The 17,875-nt window shown below is 49.5% G+C and overlaps 5 protein-coding genes across 5 annotated transcripts; 3 read left to right on the top strand and 2 right to left on the bottom strand.

The window, feature by feature from the left end:
* Window positions 1–123: 123 nt before the first annotated feature.
* Window positions 124–984, top strand: N7503_008717 (uncharacterized protein; the record flags this gene model as incomplete). Its single annotated transcript, XM_057068264.1, has 1 exon — window positions 124–984. The coding sequence occupies one exon, from the start codon at window positions 124–126 to the stop codon at window positions 982–984; it is 861 nt and encodes a 286-aa protein (XP_056919119.1).
* A 1,546-nt stretch (window positions 985–2,530) lies between these two features.
* N7503_008716 (uncharacterized protein) lies at window positions 2,531–4,460 on the top strand (the record flags this gene model as incomplete). The annotated part of the gene is made up of 2 exons (XM_057068263.1): window positions 2,531–3,364; window positions 3,418–4,460. The coding sequence occupies exons 1-2, from the start codon at window positions 2,638–2,640 to the stop codon at window positions 4,458–4,460; spliced, it is 1,770 nt and encodes a 589-aa protein (XP_056919118.1). The 5' UTR covers window positions 2,531–2,637.
* A 1,201-nt stretch (window positions 4,461–5,661) lies between these two features.
* On the top strand, window positions 5,662–7,256 carry N7503_008715 (Sds3 domain-containing protein; the record flags this gene model as incomplete). Its single annotated transcript, XM_057068262.1, has 2 exons — window positions 5,662–6,090; window positions 6,150–7,256. 2 exons carry the CDS (start codon window positions 5,662–5,664, stop codon window positions 7,254–7,256), a joined length of 1,536 nt encoding a protein of 511 aa, XP_056919117.1.
* A 4,326-nt stretch (window positions 7,257–11,582) lies between these two features.
* N7503_008714 (uncharacterized protein) lies at window positions 11,583–15,920 on the bottom strand (the record flags this gene model as incomplete). Its single annotated transcript, XM_057068261.1, has 2 exons — window positions 11,583–14,863; window positions 14,936–15,920. 2 exons carry the CDS (start codon window positions 15,918–15,920, stop codon window positions 11,583–11,585), a joined length of 4,266 nt encoding a protein of 1,421 aa, XP_056919116.1.
* Window positions 15,921–16,555: 635 nt separating this feature from the next.
* N7503_008713 (diacylglycerol/polyprenol kinase family protein) lies at window positions 16,556–17,668 on the bottom strand (the record flags this gene model as incomplete). The annotated part of the gene is made up of 1 exon (XM_057068260.1): window positions 16,556–17,668. The coding sequence occupies one exon, from the start codon at window positions 17,666–17,668 to the stop codon at window positions 16,556–16,558; it is 1,113 nt and encodes a 370-aa protein (XP_056919115.1).
* Window positions 17,669–17,875: the final 207 nt, after the last annotated feature.

Raw genomic sequence — 17,875 nt, 5'->3', positions numbered from 1 at the left:
TACCAGATTAAAACTCATGATTGAATCTATGGCGGCATGGTTGTCTAAGCTAGTCGAATATTCAATTCATCATTAGTTTGCGTCTACAATTTTTTATCGACTGAGAAACACGTCCCCACAATTATGTCTTCCGAGACCCCTTGCCCATTCCGCGTGTCTTTACGCGACCAGATCGACTTGGAGCGTAATGAAGCCTTCCGCGCCATGCGGGAGCAGCTGCGCCGTCAGGATTGCGGCATGGAAAGCCCGACTTTCTGCTCTACCCACCGCCATGAATGCGACTCAGCCGACCAAGAAGCTTTCCGCCTGCATCGCGACATCATTCATACCCTCCTCGTGCCTCTGTTCCTGATTAACCACCAGGCGGAACGAGTGGCCGCTCGCGCTTTACCCAACAAAAAAGGGGCCGAGCCAGAACGGGCGTTCCGCGGTGAGGCGCGCAGTGCATTTGCCTGGCTCCACTGTATTCTTATCGAAGAGCACGACTGGTACCTTACTGCGCGATGCCCGACCTGCATCGTTCTGCATGTCCTCCATTCCGAGCCTACAATTCGATTCCTGACCGTGGCCGCTCAGCTCGCGGGATCGCGCTCCGGCTTCAACTGCTGGCTCAGTGCGCTCGAGACCGCCGTTCGCGAGGATCCATTCTGGGGTGATGCTTTCTGGCCTGACATTGAAGATCGCGCTTCTCGTTTGACCGACGGTGTTCAGCAGCTTGTTCGCCAATGCCATGAATTGCGCACCAACTTGGAAACCCCCACCTATGAGCCGCCTTCACTGGCGACATCTCCCGTGTATGAGCGCCCAGCCTGCAAAATCGCTATCAAGACCTCGAGCTTTGCCCGGAAACAGGTTAAGCTGAGCCGCGAGGAGCAGCGTTATCGGTCTTCTCTTACCTGGAACGCGTGGAACTGCTCTCGGGAGATGCGCCAGCCGCTTGGCAGCGGCTCGACTCAGTCTCGCCAGCGATCCATGACTTCGTGATTTATTGGCAGAAGGGGATAGTTTCATTGGACCTATCTACATTCTTCAATCTCACTCAAATGCCTGTCAAATCAGGCTCCCTATCTCCGGCATCCCCCATTGGGAAGTCCACAGGGGCAAGGCCACCAAGTGTGGAAAACCGGCTTCCAAAGCCTCGAAGCCAACACATGGTCAACCCCGCACCTCTTTCCGGGTTTTCCCCTCCGCACGCGAACCAACGAGACGCAAGGATTCGCAATGTTTTTCGCAGCTTATAGTCTACTGTAAGAATGCGACCCGGTCAGAAGAGGAGAAGAAGAGGACACGGCACATTTGACCTGCAGGTCGCACAATGGAGGCCCTCTCAGTCCTACCACATTCGGTTCGCTGCAGCGAATCCTTCATTATGATGCTGTAATGTTAATCATAATTTTATTTCCAATATATTTATTTACTACCTTTGTATACATGGCCTTTTTGTAAAATTCCACTCTAGCTAGATGACACGTTTTGAAGTCGTCAGTGGCAAGATTCCACTCTATCTGCGACCGGGTGGAGACTGGGGAAATCATCCTGGACTGCGAACCAGATCGTGTACTTTGGACGGTGGAAATTAACCAACGGTCCAACCTTGATTTGGATCAGTCAATGATTTTGATTGCTCCGGAGAAAGGGTCCAGGGTCTCTAATATGATTGATGTGCTTTGACAGGCAAGGTTAGATTAATCTTCGTATGGCGCCCCTAGGAGTCCAGACTCTCCAGAAGGTTAAGACTTGCCTGGGATTCTGGAATTTTGAGATGTATTAGGTTTTGGTTTTGGGCCCAAACCCCTCGGTGGCAAGAGCCTGATGCCGGAAACGGCAATGTGAGGTCCATGTACAGGGTACATTGGGGGCGAGGTCTGGGCACACAACAGATGAGGTATCAGGTACTTGCCTATTCCGGTGCTGGATCAATATCATGATCCCTTGAAGCGACTGGAACAGACCCGTTTAATTTCGAATTTAATCAATTCACACAGTGCAAGTGGCATAAATCTGACACACGAAGGCACCTTGGTTCCATGAAATCAGATTGAGTACTACATAATGAAATTTCAATCAACTCGATGCAGAATCGAGAATGATCGCCCCAGCCCGCGTGGGGCGTCACAGCCAGTCACGCTGCAGAGCTTTGGCCGCCGACTCGTCTAGACTCTGGCGGGAACACATTTTTAGCAACTCGTCCCCCCAAACAACCGCGACAAGGGATTCCAAGGGACTTTCTAGATACTCCGTAAGATTTTTAATTCGAGAAGAAATTCATAAAATTTATGACATATTTAATCAACCTCTCTCCTATACAAAACCTCTCCACATCGGGGAGGAAATTAAAAAGAAAAGTCAAAAAAGACCAAAACTGGGACCCGATGACTCCACGACTCTGGGTGGTCTAGACCTTCAAAGTCTGGGCCAACTCTTCTTTGCCTCCCGTACTGGGTACTTGCGCTGCTCGTGTGTCCACCATATTGGCCTTGTGTACCCGGTACTCAAGTTTTGCATCCACCTACTACTCCCCTTACTCCATCTTCTCTTTTCCCTTTCCTTTCTTATTCTAGCCCTCTCCCTCCTGATCTTCTGCTCTTTCCGGACTTCTTCACACATCACCTGTCCTCTCCATCCCCGGCTCCATCCATGCTGTCCGTCGCCCTCCGCCCTCCCGACCGGACTGCCTGGATGAATCAAGTGTGCAATGGAACCGGGTGGCCTTCAATTCCCAGCGATCTGACCATGCACTCCGTCAAGGACGACTCACGACCACGCTCCCAACACTCCCTTCCCGACTCTGTTTCCGTTAGCCCTGCCCCAGTCAAGCTCCGTCGACGAGCCTCTCAAGGATCTGTCCGCACCAAACCATCTACAGTATCTCGGTTTCTCTCCAAGGGCAGTGTGGCCGTCCACTTCCCTTCGTGGGAACAGCGTAGCTCAGGCTCGCCGCTTCGAATTGAGTCCCGAAACAGGTCATCGGAATCTCGTCTGCGCCTGTCCACCACCGTGTCTCGCGGGCCGAGACCATTGACAGCATCATCGACACAGTCCTCGCCCTGGAACTCACCAAAATCGTTCCAGAGTGACTACCCCACTACTCTACCTCCCACACCCCCAGAAGACGATAGCCACCTGGCGTGGGATCCGAAGTCGGACATGCTGTTGTTTGGACATTCTCATCACGCCCCCGCTATGATGGATGATGGTCCAGGAATGAACACATCACCCACCGGCCCCTCAGACACATTGAGCAGCCCATCGGACGGGTTGTCTCACGGCTCTTCTAGTTCGAGTGGTAGTCCTGGCCCCCATGACGAGATGGATTGTCAGCAAGATGTTGGATCTTGGCTAGATCACGGAATCAATGTTACTGGTAGGTGACTTTGATATAGTCTGCTTCCATGGGTCAGTTGCTGATTTCTCTAGTGTCATCATTGGCAATGTCAAACCCACGATCGGACGCCGTCAAAATCGTCTCACAAACCCTTCCATACCCGCGCACTTCCGACCAGTCGATTTCCACCTCCAGGAACGACAGCATCTTCAGCTCCATTGTCCAGGCTGTACACAACCACCTCCAGCCGGGCCAATCACCATATATCAATGTCACACATGCCGTTCCCGAACAGTTCAGCCTGTCCAACCTTCCTCACTCTCCCCCAAGCACTCCCCGCTCTCCCAACGCCGCTGAAGACTACTTCAACGCCACTGTCTTCTCCAGCGCCGCAGTAGTCGGTGCTTACCACGATTTCCGTGGACCTCTCCAACGTCATCTTTCCCACGTTCCTATGCCCGTTGTTCCTCCCCACAGCGTTCACATCTCCGTCCTGGAGCGGTATCTTCCCCCATCCTCCGCCCAAGAATACCGTGATGTATTCTGCCCCACCCGCCCATCTTTCCTCGTCGATCGTCTCAGTGAGCTGTCCCCGAACGGCGGCTCCCTTCTCTTCGTGTACCCGACCAAGAAAGGTGCATCCACCTTCAAGTCCCAATACTTGGGCCCCATCCTTGACCCCCTCCTGCGCCAACTTGTTGTGGTCAATGGATTATCTGCGGATGTGGGCCGCTACCTGGGCAAACTATCAACAGTTTCCCAGATGGACGATTTCGCTACCATGAAAGCGAACTTGAACTCTCTGTGTGATTCTTTGAGCTCACCATCCTCACAGTTCCAGGTTGCTGACGCTGGCCGGGCCAGCACTCACCTGGACCGTAACCTTTGGGTGGAATGGTTCATCCACCAAGAAAAAGCCCGCATGAAGGAGGTCCTCAGCATGCACTGGCAGAATAGCCGTCGCCCACCGGTAACTAAGACCATGAACTCCGGCATGGGCGACAGCAAAGAAGTCACCTCTGCCATGCTGCTAAGTGAGATCTTCGAAGGCATCCGCAAGCGACCCTATGGCGAGGACAATGAGCCTCGCGATGGAGTTGAGCTAGGTGTATTTGTGATTCGCCGCACCCATTAATCGAGGCAATCACCCTCAACTCTCCGACCCCCTATAAAATTTCCTCTTTCTCTTCACCCCCTTTATCCTTACCACGTTTTAAAACATGTTTCTCTCTGCAGCTCCTGTCAACTGCTATGTCATAGGACCACTGGTGTCCTTGGAGTTGGTACTTTTTTCGGCCTTGTTTATTGTGCTTTGGCCGGACGGAAATGATTGTGAATACCCATGATGTTGGTTCTCATTTGGCGAAGATTTTCATGATTTCTTTTTCTTTTTTCTCGTGATTAATATATAAGACAAGTTTATAAAGTCCAATATATGAATTTCATAAATGAGAGTGTCCCCCTTTTTTTCTCTTCTTTCTCCAATCTGCTACTCAGGCATCATCAGGCACCTTTGCCTCACCGACTCTATTTTTGATGTGATTGGAAGATAGTGAGTCAGTATCACTATCTGGTCTGAGCATGGGTGGGAACCTGCTTACTAGAGCTCCACTAGGATTCTCATTTGGAAAATAGGAAGCTGTTAGGTAATTGCATCGCATTGTTGCGGACGACTGTGTTATTGGTGACCTGGTCATGCATAGGATGTACTTTTGATCGAAGTCCAATTTTAAGCGTTCGTACTTAAGAGGTGTCTATCCCCACTTGACAACGCTTACTTCGCTTAAGCTATTCAGTTTTGGTCGCATCTCTATTGTGACTGCTCATAGCCCTGAGCCACGTAAATCTTGGGAGAAAGTCTCTAATACGACCGCCTTGACTTTACATAGTAACCACACTTTTTATGAACTTGCACTTAGTCCTGACATGAATTGATATAGGATATGTTTCCATGAGGTATAGGATGCAGATGGGTGTACGCATTCAAATTTAGGATCAATCCTGTTCACATAAAGATATTTAATGTCGTATCTTGTGAATATGCAAAGAATAACTCGTGCTACTCTTGCGAAATGTACTAATTGTCATGGAGTATCTGCAGGGCAACAGTACGCGCCGGTGGGGAAAAACCTAGCCCCGACACTAACCCTTTTCGGGTGCCATAGTACAAACGTCGCGGCTTGCCTCTCCACTTCACTTTTTGCCGGTCATATACGTCTGCATATACTATAAAAGTCTTAAATCTCCCCTTTGCGATCATTCCACGAGTCATTCCACCTACAACCACCTCACCGCCCTGCTTTTCACATTTCCTCGACTGCCCACGCAGCGAATTCATGGCCTACTCTCCTCCCCCGTCCCCCGGGGCCGGGCCCGCCTACCATGGCAGCTTACTTTCACGCGGTCGTTCCACCAGCCCCTCCGGCGCAGCGGGACCTGTTTCAAAACGTGATAAACGTCGCTCTGCCCTGCAAGAACGTCTTCATGATTTGACTGCTACTTTCAGCCAGAACCGCGATGCCCAGTTCCGACAGCAGTTGCACTCATTGCAATGCGATATGACCCTTATTAATAACTCGAACCCCTACGATGCTGGCCCGCTTCCTGATTCCTCCGAGGATGTTGCGCAGCTTATCGAGGAGACTGTTGGTGGTGGCAAGTTTGCTAAAGAAATGGCAAGCCTGTCCGGGACTTATTATGCCAAATTCGTGCATGAGGTGAACAATGTCAAGGAGACGCGTGATGCGGATATGGCTCGCATTGTGGTATGTTCTGAAGAATACCGTTGGCTATAAGTCTATCATTAACCTCATTGTTTTTCTAGGGCCGCCACGAAAATAACCTCGAGCGACACCGGCGCGAATATGAATTCCGAGTGCACTTTGCCAAGGAAGAGTTCAATCATTTGGCAGGAACTATGCGCGAGCGTCTTATGCAAAGCATTTCGAGCAAGCGTTCTCGCCTGATGCGTGAGAAGGAACAACTTGATATAGCGGACACCAATGCGCTCCTCCTGCACCCCAACCAGTTCAGCATCACCAACCCCGCGAGCCCCGGCGGAATTCACAGCAACCGCAAGACCCGCCACACTCGGCACCGTGTGGATATCGATGAATTGGGCAATGGAGGTGCTGCAGAATTGAACAAGCGCAAGCGCAAGGCGCCGGAGGAAGATGTTGGATCACCCGTGCGGGACGCGGGTGGCACGACTCCGGCCGAGCGCACTAAGGCCTACCTCGCACAGCAGACTGCCCCAACATACTCGATCAATTCATTGTTCACCGATAAGGAGCTCAGCGCCCACGCGAATCAAGCGCATGCCGCTGCCCTCCATTTTTTCTCGACCTCGAAGCGCGCGGAGCAAGGCTCCGGTGCTATTACCAACGGTAACAACACGGATGCCGAAGATATGCCCGATGGGACTCCTATGGACGACAGTGGTACCCCCGCTGCTTCGGACATGATTCGCACTGCAAGCCACAACTTCCATGTTACACGCTCGACTCGCACAACCGCTGCCCACAGTGCTCTCAGCGCCCTGGCCGATCTGGCCGATAAGCCTGCGACGCGCCCCGCTTTGCCTTACCATGTCCTCTCCAACTACTCTGCACGTCCCAACGGCAATGCTCCTCCTCTGACCTCCCTTTTGAACGAGGAGGTGGATGACGATCTTCTCCGTCTAGACCGTCTGACCTCGAAGCCATCAGGCTGGATCGACTCCTCTCTTATCGAGGTTGTTGCCTCCGCGCCTCCCTCTGACTCCACGAATGGCGCCCCACCCAATCCTGAGCGCTTTTCTGCTTTGCACCCCGATTTCCCGGTTTCTGTCGGTATGCAGGTCCAGCCTGCACGACCCTGGGGCGGCGCCGAGATGTTCCAGTCTGTGGGCATGGAACGGGAACGCAGCAGCAAGCGCACCCGCAACCACTAATCGTATTGCCATTTGCATGAGGCATCATTATGCACTTGGGGACAGGCTCCGCTAATATTCAGCAATATTTCTTCTTTTCTGTCATCTTTTTTTATTGTTGTGGGTGGCAAGGGTGCTTTTTGGGAGGCTGGCGTCCGGTTCATGGGATTATTCTGACAGAACTAGTGGTTATTACTTATCAAACCCAATTTTCCAACGTTCCATTCTCATATCATCTCAAGTTTGTAATTATTTGGTTTTCTGTACTCCTGCATCTCGGAGCAGAAAGAATCTCTCAAGGCTCGAGGTCAACTTCAACATATGAACCTGAACGACAAACGAAATACTTCATGTAGGCAGCAACTTTCTGCACTATATAAAGCACTTTCCTCTCTCCTTCTCTTCTTTCTTCCTTCTCACACACCCACAACCTTCAAGGGGTCCCAGATGGGACCGGCACCCTTTAACAGAGACAACTCATGCTTTGGTAGCCTCAGACCCGACCCAGGCTTTTTCTTTCTCCAATGAGTTTTATCATGGCGTTGGCGTTTGGTCAGATCAAAGTTTATTCGAGGCAAGCTTGTCCCTGACAATCCTCAAAAGCGTTTACTAACGATCTCTTAGGACCTGCCACTACCACCAAACATGGTAAGTCCTCCATCATATCCGTCTCTGATTACTCTCACTAACAAAATTATACAGAGGTTGCCTGTAGAAATCTTCAGGGGGCTATCAGAAGCTGTTCGAGACCTTTTCAGGAGATAATAACAACCGAGACACATGGAGTCTTCCACGCAAGCATGGTGACATGCCACTGAGCTCAGAAAACCGAAACACGCTGAAAAGGATTGAAAGAATCAATCTCTGACTACGAGCGGCTAGACGCTTACATCAAGGGATTCCCAAACCAGGATCTGCCGGCGGGTTCATTCACAGACCTACACCGGATACATGGGAATTATTGTCTTATGTCATGTTCGAGACATATCCATCAGATGCGATGTACGTGATGCAACTTGTGAACAATGTGACACTACATTTGTCCCCACAAGAGCCAGCACGTTACGGGTCACAATGGCGATCATGACGACAAAACGAGTGAGTCACTTGTTTGTCACAACACGAATGACCTGGTGGCTCTTGGAAAGGAGAATGAAGCAAACAATCTGTCCAATGGGTCATTAATCGTTCCATGCAATACCAGCTGGAGGGACACTACCCAAAAAGGGAACGTAGGACTGAGATCGGGACGGACTTGGCGACTTGAATCAGGACGTCGTTCGCACCAGGTAACTTCAAACGCCGGATGATCCATCCTCGGAGTGATCGTGGTGGTGCAAGTGACGGTGAACAAATATTATTCTGGTTGTGGGATGACGCATCAAATCACAGAATTGTCTCAGCGGGAGCAACGTCATGCGGATTCCTACTTGTATGGACCATAATTCCTGGTGTCTGGCAAGGCCAGAGCGCCCTGCTCAGTCTCAACCACAGAATTTTGACTGCTTTTGTGGGAAGAACGTGGAAACAAGTTCTGTGGCTATCACTATCCACGGGGGCCGCGTACCCGAGGGCATCGAAATAAGAAGTTCACGAATTGGGATTTGGACCACATTGCCAAGTTGCACAAATCACTGCGCAAGGCTTATCGAATATACAATGCGAACGGTGAATTCGGTATAAAGGCGGCTCGCATTCTATTTCGCAGTCATATATGCGGGCGAAGTTATGTGAACCCGTTCCACGCATAACAGGATGGGTCGGCCGGAAATTTGACAGGGACCGAGAGCGATGGAGCCTAAGAATTCGGTATGAATGTATATGCAGATCCAGATCCAGGAGCTGATCATGGCCAACACTATAGCAACATGGGTAGGAGTTCGAAGGGGACGTCAATTTCTGAGCCAACCCATGATTGCCTGGGCACATGGCCTGCCTCGGGTTTTAGTTAACAAGGATGTGTATATTTTGGGAGAAATGACTAGAAAATGAAGTACGACTTGTCTCGGAAAATCAATCATACAATCAATATCCACAGCTTGTGCTATAATAATGATTTTCTTTATGGTCGTCGAGATGGATATATTTGTATGGAAATGAACAAGACGAAATATCTGCTCAGATTGTCCGTTCCCCTAGGCTTGCCTAACCTTGGAAATCTGCACTTGCTTTCTTGGAAGCTCCCTTAGATCTAGAGCCACTCTGGCTTGATCCACTGTAGTCGCGATACGTGTCAGAGTAATCTTCTAGATCCAACCCTTTGAACCCTCAACCTTGGAAGTCCTAGAGTCATAGTCAGAGCTTTGTAATAAGTGCATGAGATGGCAAGCTTGGCTGCCTAGTAGATTATATGAAAACTGGCCAAACAAACTTGCGCTTGGGGCTCAAGGGAAGGCGCTATACCAGAAGAGGTAAGTGGTGACAGCCAAGGGAAACCCCTCAATGTCTCTCCGAATACCTAAAATTTGTAGCATGTATTGTATGGGATCAGTCTACTCAAAATGTTTCTAATACCTATACCTGACCGCCTCAGAGTGTATGTTCCAGCACTAGCAAAACGAAGACCCAGGACGGCTAACAAGTTTGAAAACCCGCAGGGCGCTCACCATCCTAACCGCTTTATCATTTCTCCCTCAACTGCTTCGCATCTGGACAAAAAAGACCAGCAAAGGGATTTCAACGGACTATGTCTTTTGGAATCTCCTCTGTGCAACGGAGCAATTCAAATTCTTCGTCTATCTTCTCATAGCCAAACACCCTGAGCAAAACATCCCACTCGTCTATCATCCTCCAACTTTCGGAGATAGACTGAATATGTACCAGACTGCAGTGGTCTGGCTATCATTCTTTACACTGTTAGTAATGCCCGGCTCTCGGCCCCTGGTACAACCAAGCAAGCCCAACTAACCTGCCACCCAGTTTCTGTGCCTGTTTACGACACGCACCCTATAGGTCGTTCTATATCACCGCATACGCAGTCTACATCCCTATATCAATAATCCCCCCAATTTTGGATATCCTCTATGGTTTCCCGTCACCAGATCACACTTACGGTGATCCTGTAGCTTCGGGAATATTCTTCCTCTCCATGTGTCTGCTGAACCCTCTGACAACAGTGTTGGTGGTATATGGTGTTTTTTCGCAGCTACGGGAAATCAAAAGTGCAAGGAGCACAGACTTAACGAGTCCACCAGACAATGCTTTAAGTATCTGCGGATTGGCGGTGCAAGGTGTCGTCTTCACTGCAGTGGCTTTCACATGGATCTGGCGCGTTCCGATTGAAACTGCCAGATTGGGGTGGGGCGAGTGGTCGTGGCCCGTGATCGCCATTGACAATCTGATGTATTGGTATGACCTGTGTGGGTTCCCCGCTTTTGATAATGGGGTATTTGCGATGGGCCAGTGTGTTTTGTTTGCATCGGCTTGGCGGAGGGCCAAGAGAAAACATATGGTGAATAGGGAGCAGGAGCCTCTATTAGGAAGATCCAGGAACAGGTTCCCCCGCATGCTAGGATAAGGGACAGGGTTTCTTGTTTCCATTGTTCCAGGCTTCTTGAAATAGTAATGACTATACATTAATGGGAGAAAGAAGAATTCTGCAACAACCCAAAGAGACTCAATCGCAACAGAAGAAGATACATGTAGGAAGAACCCAATAAGGGCATTTATCGCCCCACATCCCCGTACCAACATACCCCCAGAATAGCACCAACAACAATAGACACGACAGGAGGCACCTTGAACCAAGCTTCTCCCGCATAGGAGATAGTAGTGACAACCGCCCACCACGTTTCTTTGGCTAGACTCTGTCCAGCACTATTCTGACGTGTCAAATGACCAATCTCCCACAACCGGTAGACAGCCGTAAACACCAATCCAATCGCAGTAGCATTAACGCCTGTCAAGAACTGAATAGCATACCCTTCCTCCGTAGCGCGCTCCAAAAACTCTGGAACTACCAAAATTTGGGACGGGCTCCCGCAACAGTTAGACTTGTGCTACGAGCCCACAAGTCGTATCTACTACGCAGTACGCAGTAGATGACGTTTGCGTACTTCACGTGCTTTTCGAAGATGATATTGGCCGGAGAAAAGTTTACCGAGATGTTGAAAAACCCAGAAAAATCATCTGTCCAGAGACGCGATGAGAAGGCCTGGAACCTGCCATGCCCGAATATGATGCGAAGCCTACTTCATATCACACGTATTCTTGAAAGCTGGCTCGAAGTGTCATAGCAATCGGCTTCGCAAAAATCATTTTTGCACACTCGTCTGGTAAACTCTATCGCAATAGTTGGCAAGGACGTTTCATAGTGGGACATGTATTCCTGATTGCAAGTCCTTGACACTATTTTCCATCTGAAATGCGTAAAACAGCTAGGCTCTTTACAAGCCCCCGACACCTATAGTCATCTGGGCCAAAGACTCTCTCGAAACCTGTGAGTGCTCGCTGAAACATCTCCCTTGCCTTCTCCGGCTGCTTTTGATCATAGTAGAAAACCCCTAGATTGTTGACAGTATTAAGAGTGGACGTATGATGTGGACCCAGTGCCTGCTCGTAGCCTGCCAGCGCTTGCTGATACATCTCTTCTGCCTCTTTCATCTTACCCTGGTCAGAGTAGAGATTCGCAAGGTTGTTGACTACACCGAGAGTAGAGGTATGCTCCAGACCTATCATTCTCTCGAAGCCTACTAGGGCTCGGTGAAAAATCTCCTCTGCCTCCTTCAATTTGCCTTGTTCATAATAAAGAAGGCCTAGATTGTTGGCTGTATCAAGGGTAGACGTATGATCCAGGCCAAGAGCCTTCTCCTTGCCTACTAGGGCTCGGTGATACATCCCCTCTGCCTCCTTTGATTTGCCCTGCTCAGAGTAGAGAAGAGCTAGATTGTTGACTGCATCAAGAGTGGACGTATGATGTGGACCCAGCGCCTGCTCGTAGCCTGCCAGCGCTCGCTGGTACATCTCTTCCGCTTCCTTGAGCTTGCCTTGATCAGAGTAGAGAATCCCGAGATTGTTGACCGTCCCAAGAGTAGACGTATGGTTCAGGCCTAAAGCCTTCTCGCGTCCTGCTAGTGCTCGGCGGAATATCTTCTCTGCCTCTTCTAGCTTGCCCTGATCTCTATAGAGAAGACCGAGATTGTTGACTGTATCAAGGGTGGACGTATGATCTAGGCCTAGAGCCTTCTCCTTTCCTGCTTGTGCTCGCTGGTACATTTTCTCGGCGTCCTTGAGCTTGCCTTGGCTTCGATAGAGGTTCCCAAGGTTATTGTATGAATTAAGAGTGGATGTATGATCCGGGCCAAGGGTCTTCTCGTAACCGATGAGCGCTCGCTGATATAAGTCCTCTGCCTCCTTTAGCTTGCCTTGGTCAGAGAAGAGACTTCCGAGGTTATTGACTGTCCCAAGAGTAGACGTATGGTCCAGACCTAGGGTTTTCTCACGTCCTGCCAGTGCTCGGCGGAACATCTTCTCTGCTTCTTCCAGCTTTCCCTGATCTCTAAAGAGAAGACCGAGATTGCTGACTGTATCAAGAGTAGACGAATGATCTAGACCTAGAGCCTTCTCCTTACCTACCAGTGCTCGCTGGTACATTTCCTCTGCTTTCTCTAGCATGTCCTGCTTCGAGTAGAGAAGGCCAAGGTTATTGACTGTATCAAGAGTTGAGGTATGGTCTAATGATAGGGCCTTTTCCTTGCCTAATAGAGCTCGGTGGAACATCTGCTCTGCCTCTTTTAGCCTACCTTGGTCAAAGTAGAGGAGACCAAGGTTGTTGACTATATTAAGCGTTGAGGGATGCTCTGAGCCTAGAGATTCCTCATGGCCTGATAGGGCTTGGTGAAACATCTCCTCTGCCTGCTTCAATTTGCCCTGATCAGAATAAAGAAGGGCCAGATTGTTAACTGAATCAAGAGTGTAGGTATGGTGTAGACCCAGGGCCTTCGCGTAACCTAATCGTGCCCGCTGATACATCTCCTCTGCCTCCTTTAGCCTGCCCTGATCAGAGTAAAGAATCCCGAGGTTATTGACTATCCGAAGAGTGGAAGTATGATCTGGACCTAGGGTCGGATTATTTTTGCTTCCTGCTAGTGCTCGCCGATACATCCCTTCTGCCACTTCCAACATGCCCTGGTCTCTAAAGAGAAGACCAACATTGTTGACTGTGTTGAGAGTGGAAGGGTGATCCGGACCTAGTGCTTTTTCTTTGCCTCGCAGCGCTCGCCGGTACATCTCCTCGGCATCCTTGAGCTTGCCTTGATTCCGAAGGAGGTTGCCTAAACCGTTGAAGGCTCCCCATATTGCAATATTACTATCCGAGCAATTGCGATGACGCACAAATTTCGAGTGTGGAATCAGCCGCTGCTGAAGCTCTGCATAATTCCTGTCATTTACCTCAGGGACAGTGCATCCAACCGATATCAATGCAAGTTCATCAAGCTGGATAGAATTCACGAGTTCTCCGTTTGCGCTAGCAAGTTGAAGGCACCAGTCCTGAACTACTGGGTGCATCGCATAGCTTCCATCTTGTTCTTTGATATCGAGGAAAGAAAATTCAATGAGACTTCTCACTCCAGTTTTGAATGCAAGCTTGCTTGATACAGCTCTGTCGAGCCAGACTGGGAGATCTGAGCTATACCGGCTATTCTTAACCAATTCGTACCAGATGTCTCGATTATCGAATCGAGCAAGTAGCAGTAGCATCATAGCTGCATTTGAGTCTCGCCTCTCAATTTCACGATATGAGATCATCCATGTTTGCAGCAAGTTATGTTGATATTGACGTCCAGGCTTTGACTGAAACTGTAGGTCAGTCCAGGACTCCTCGTAATAATGCAAGTATTCAATGGCGCTTGTTCCAGTTTGACGCATAAATGCGCCGGCGAGAACAATCGCTAATGGTAGTCCGTCAAGACGATTTGCAAGAGTAATCAAATCTAACCAAGTCAGTTTCATCAACATGATATTCATATACGTATAGAGAATTTCGTTACCTGGGGTGCTCTCGTGCTTAGTAGAGGTATTCTTTGCTGATAGTAGACGACTGCTTTGTAAAAGAAGCTGGATTGAATCCTCAGAGTCAAGTTTATGCATCATGAATGATTTCCCTAGCTCAGTCAACTCTTGAAGGCGAGAGGTAATGAGAATAGAACCATGATCAGCTACAGGAAAGAATTCTCCAATATCGTATGCCTCGTCAGCAGGGCTATTGTTGGAAGAATATTGGTCGATGTTATCGAATATGACCAGCCAGCGTGAATTGCCCTCTAATGCTAGCCACTGTAAGACGTCTCTCGCTCGTTTCTTCACTTCTGCTTCGTTGATTGCCTCCTTGTCTTGGGATTGCCCTGGTAAGCGAGATAGATTGGAGCTCAAAGATTGTAGGAGGGTAGGCCGATCCTTGCCGTTCAGCCAAAGAATGGCAGTGAAATCGTGTTTGTGATCTCGAGCGAAGCGGATCGCTAGCTGTGTCTTTCCTATCCCTCCAAGGCCATGAAGGATGGCTACTTTCCGCGACTGTGCATTCACTGGCTGTAAGTACTGCCATAGATGGTTCAGCTCGTCTTGTCGCCCTAAGAAGCTTTCGACTGTAGGCACTGCAGTAAGGTCTAGTGGGACATTAAAGCGGTGAACTGTGCTTGTAAAGCTTCATTTAGTAAGGGATTCAGACCGAGTACCATCGATTGCAATCAGTGTTCTCTTACCAGAGTCTTCTAAAGGGTCTCGTGCCGTTGTAGTATGGTTGACCTGATCGATAGGGACTACCAAAAGAAGTTCTTTGGCGTAGGCTGCCGCTATTGCTGCCGCATATCCTTGCCATTCCTTGTTCTTATGTGAGTCTGCGTAATCGCAGATGCCACGGATGACTAGACATGGAAAGTCATTCATAAGTCCCGCAGCTTCCATCTCCACGCAGTATACCCCGAGTTCCCGAGCTAGTAGATCTCGCAGCCTACTGTCCTTAACTACCTGATTAGCGGATGCAATCAGACCATAGTGAATGACTGGCTCCTCGTTAAGCCGTGTAGGTCGTTGAACTAGCTTGGATAGATCGCAGTTGATACAAGTAGTATATGCTTCGTGGCAGTAATCCACTTGGAATAAGTAGTCTTCTTTCGTTGGCCGAATAAAGTTTGCAGCGCTTTGAGGCGTCGTTTTGGTCTGCATCTCAGAAAGGAATTCTCGAATGCGATTACTTGCAGCGAAATGAGATGCTTGTAATGCAGAGAGCGCGGTCAACAGAGCTTTAGGTGGCCGGTTAAGCATTCCTGTTCGCTGGAACTGACCGCCGCTTAACGCTTTTCCAAGGTCGAACTGAATAACACCCCCAGATGTATGCGCCGGCTGGCTCACCACAATGTCACCCAGTCGAATATCTGCATTGCTGCTAGGTACTCCCCCACCGATGCCGACCATTAGACCAAATTTTATTGAGTGAAAACTGGACTGCAGCTGCATTGCAACCGTTGCAGCTGAGATATTGCCATATGCACCACTTGGTAAACAGGCAATAACAATGTTGTGATGACCAATATTTCCGAGGACATATGTATTGTTATCTGCCGACGGCTGAGGTAGACTTGGGTGTATTGCGTCCAACATCAATTTCGCAGCTGCCATCTCTAAGGGCAAGGCGCAGATCCATCCGACCGTATAATCGTCATAAGACGATGGTGTCCGGGGAGTCATGGTGCACTTTGAAATAGCTCGATTGCTTTCGGGTTTCAAAAGGGAAGAACGATCTGGCCAAGGCTGACATTACATGAAGTGAGCCTGGGCGGAAAGATGACAGAAGATTGCTAGTGGTTCTGTGTGGTTCCACGTAGTATTACGGTACTAAAACGATAAGTCCTTCGTCGGTACCCGTGAATACCATGCAGTCCGGCGAGGGGTCATTTGAACGGCTGAGATTAGACTAGCGTGTTTCAGCTAGGGTTCGGGATCGGAAGTCTAAGAGTGTAGAGGTAAATCTGGATTCGAAAATTACAGTAAGACTGTCGTTTCCTACAGTGAACATTTAGTGAACAGGCATAAATAGACCTTGGGAGTAAATAGTGGTATCATAAAAGTGAAATAATGTGCCAATGGCAGCAATGGCTACACCTGGGCAAAATGCCTAGAGAGTATGACGGATGTTCATATCGACAGGAGCATGGAAGATGCAGCCTGTCTAAGCAAAAAAGAAAAAGGAAAAAAGATGCAATGCCATGCCCGAAAGAAGAGAACACCAGTCATCTAAACATCATTGAGATACCAAGACATGAGGAGGGATGTATATGTGAAATTGCTGTACGCCAAATTTGAAAAGGAAAGTGAATATATGTCTAGCCAAAGACCTTCAGGAATCCCCAAAGTCCAAGTCCACTCAGCACAGGGATGGTGAAATTGTCATCCCAGCTCCAAAGATCGATAAATTCGCTGCCGGCAGCGACGAAGCCAGAAACAACGCTCATAACGCCAAGAGCCAATGGGCCGGTGATGGTGGTGGATGAAGTCTCAACGGCGTCCCAGCCCACCAGACTTCGAACACAATTTGGGAACAGATTTAGGCTGCCGGTAAACAAGAACGAGCCTTCTGGATCATTGGGGAACGCACCCATATAGGGCACAAACCAACCCCAGAAAGCGGCGGCGGTGACAACGCCAACTAGCCAGGCGGCTGCGGTGCCAGCCAGACTCTTCCCTTGTCGGAGACGAGGGGTGTAGCGGCCGTACATGCGGCCAAAGGTTGATGCTGCGGTGTCGCACCAGCTGAGAAGGAGTACGCCCATTACGCCAACATCCTTGGGGAAGAAACGAAGGACGACATATGCGCCGAGCAAGTACCAGATCACACCGTTGTAGCCGGAGACCTCAGTCTCGCGCATGAGCGCACCCAAAGTACGAACATAGAACTTATTGACCTTCTCCGAACGATGTCTTACAAAGTCCGTCACTGCGATTGGGACTAGAGCAGAGAAGAGTACCGGTGTAATTTCAAGTGTCTGGATACCTCGGCTATAGAGGTGAAGTGTCAAGAACCCAATTGACACGTGCAGGACCTTCCGTGGAATTTCATGGCGGTGAATGAAACTGCGGTATCTGGAATGTAGAGGAATCAGACCGAGGGGGGATGGCGATCTCGATAGGTCGCGTAGTGTATCTGAGACTTTCGTGGGTGATAGGAAACCGTTGGTGCTTCCATTGGTAGCTGGTGGTGAAGCTGGGATTTTGGGATTGGACCGCCGAGCCGGTCGACGTTGTCGCGTGGAACTCCTTGATGGTGTCTCATCAGGTGGGCTTCGTGTGCGCCCTGAGACAGACCCATCTTGTTGTCGGCGTGACGCAGATCGCGTTACCGGCGCAAAGTAGCCATCACGTGCGTCTGATCTATCGGAAAGGGAGGGCGACGGGGAGATGACTCGCGTCTCTGGGATTGTACTAGGTGTGGACGGCATGTCGGATGCTCGCACTGCAAAAGGTGGGAGTGCTCGAGACCAAATAAGGCCAGATAAGGGTCGCGCACAGGTGTTTGTGCTGTCGCAGGCAAGATTGCCGCAAGGTATCAATGATCTTGATAAGAACTCAATGATGGCGGATTTTTGGAAGTAATAGTGCGTTATGAACTATGATGAGTATATTGGTAGACACAAAAATGGACGCTG

The sequence above is a fragment of the Penicillium pulvis genome (genome assembly GCF_028828015.1).
Source record: "Penicillium pulvis strain IBT 33274 chromosome Unknown contig_7_segment1_segment0, whole genome shotgun sequence".
Taxonomy (NCBI): domain Eukaryota; kingdom Fungi; phylum Ascomycota; class Eurotiomycetes; order Eurotiales; family Aspergillaceae; genus Penicillium; species Penicillium pulvis.
This window is presented reverse-complemented; position numbering and strand designations above follow the sequence as displayed.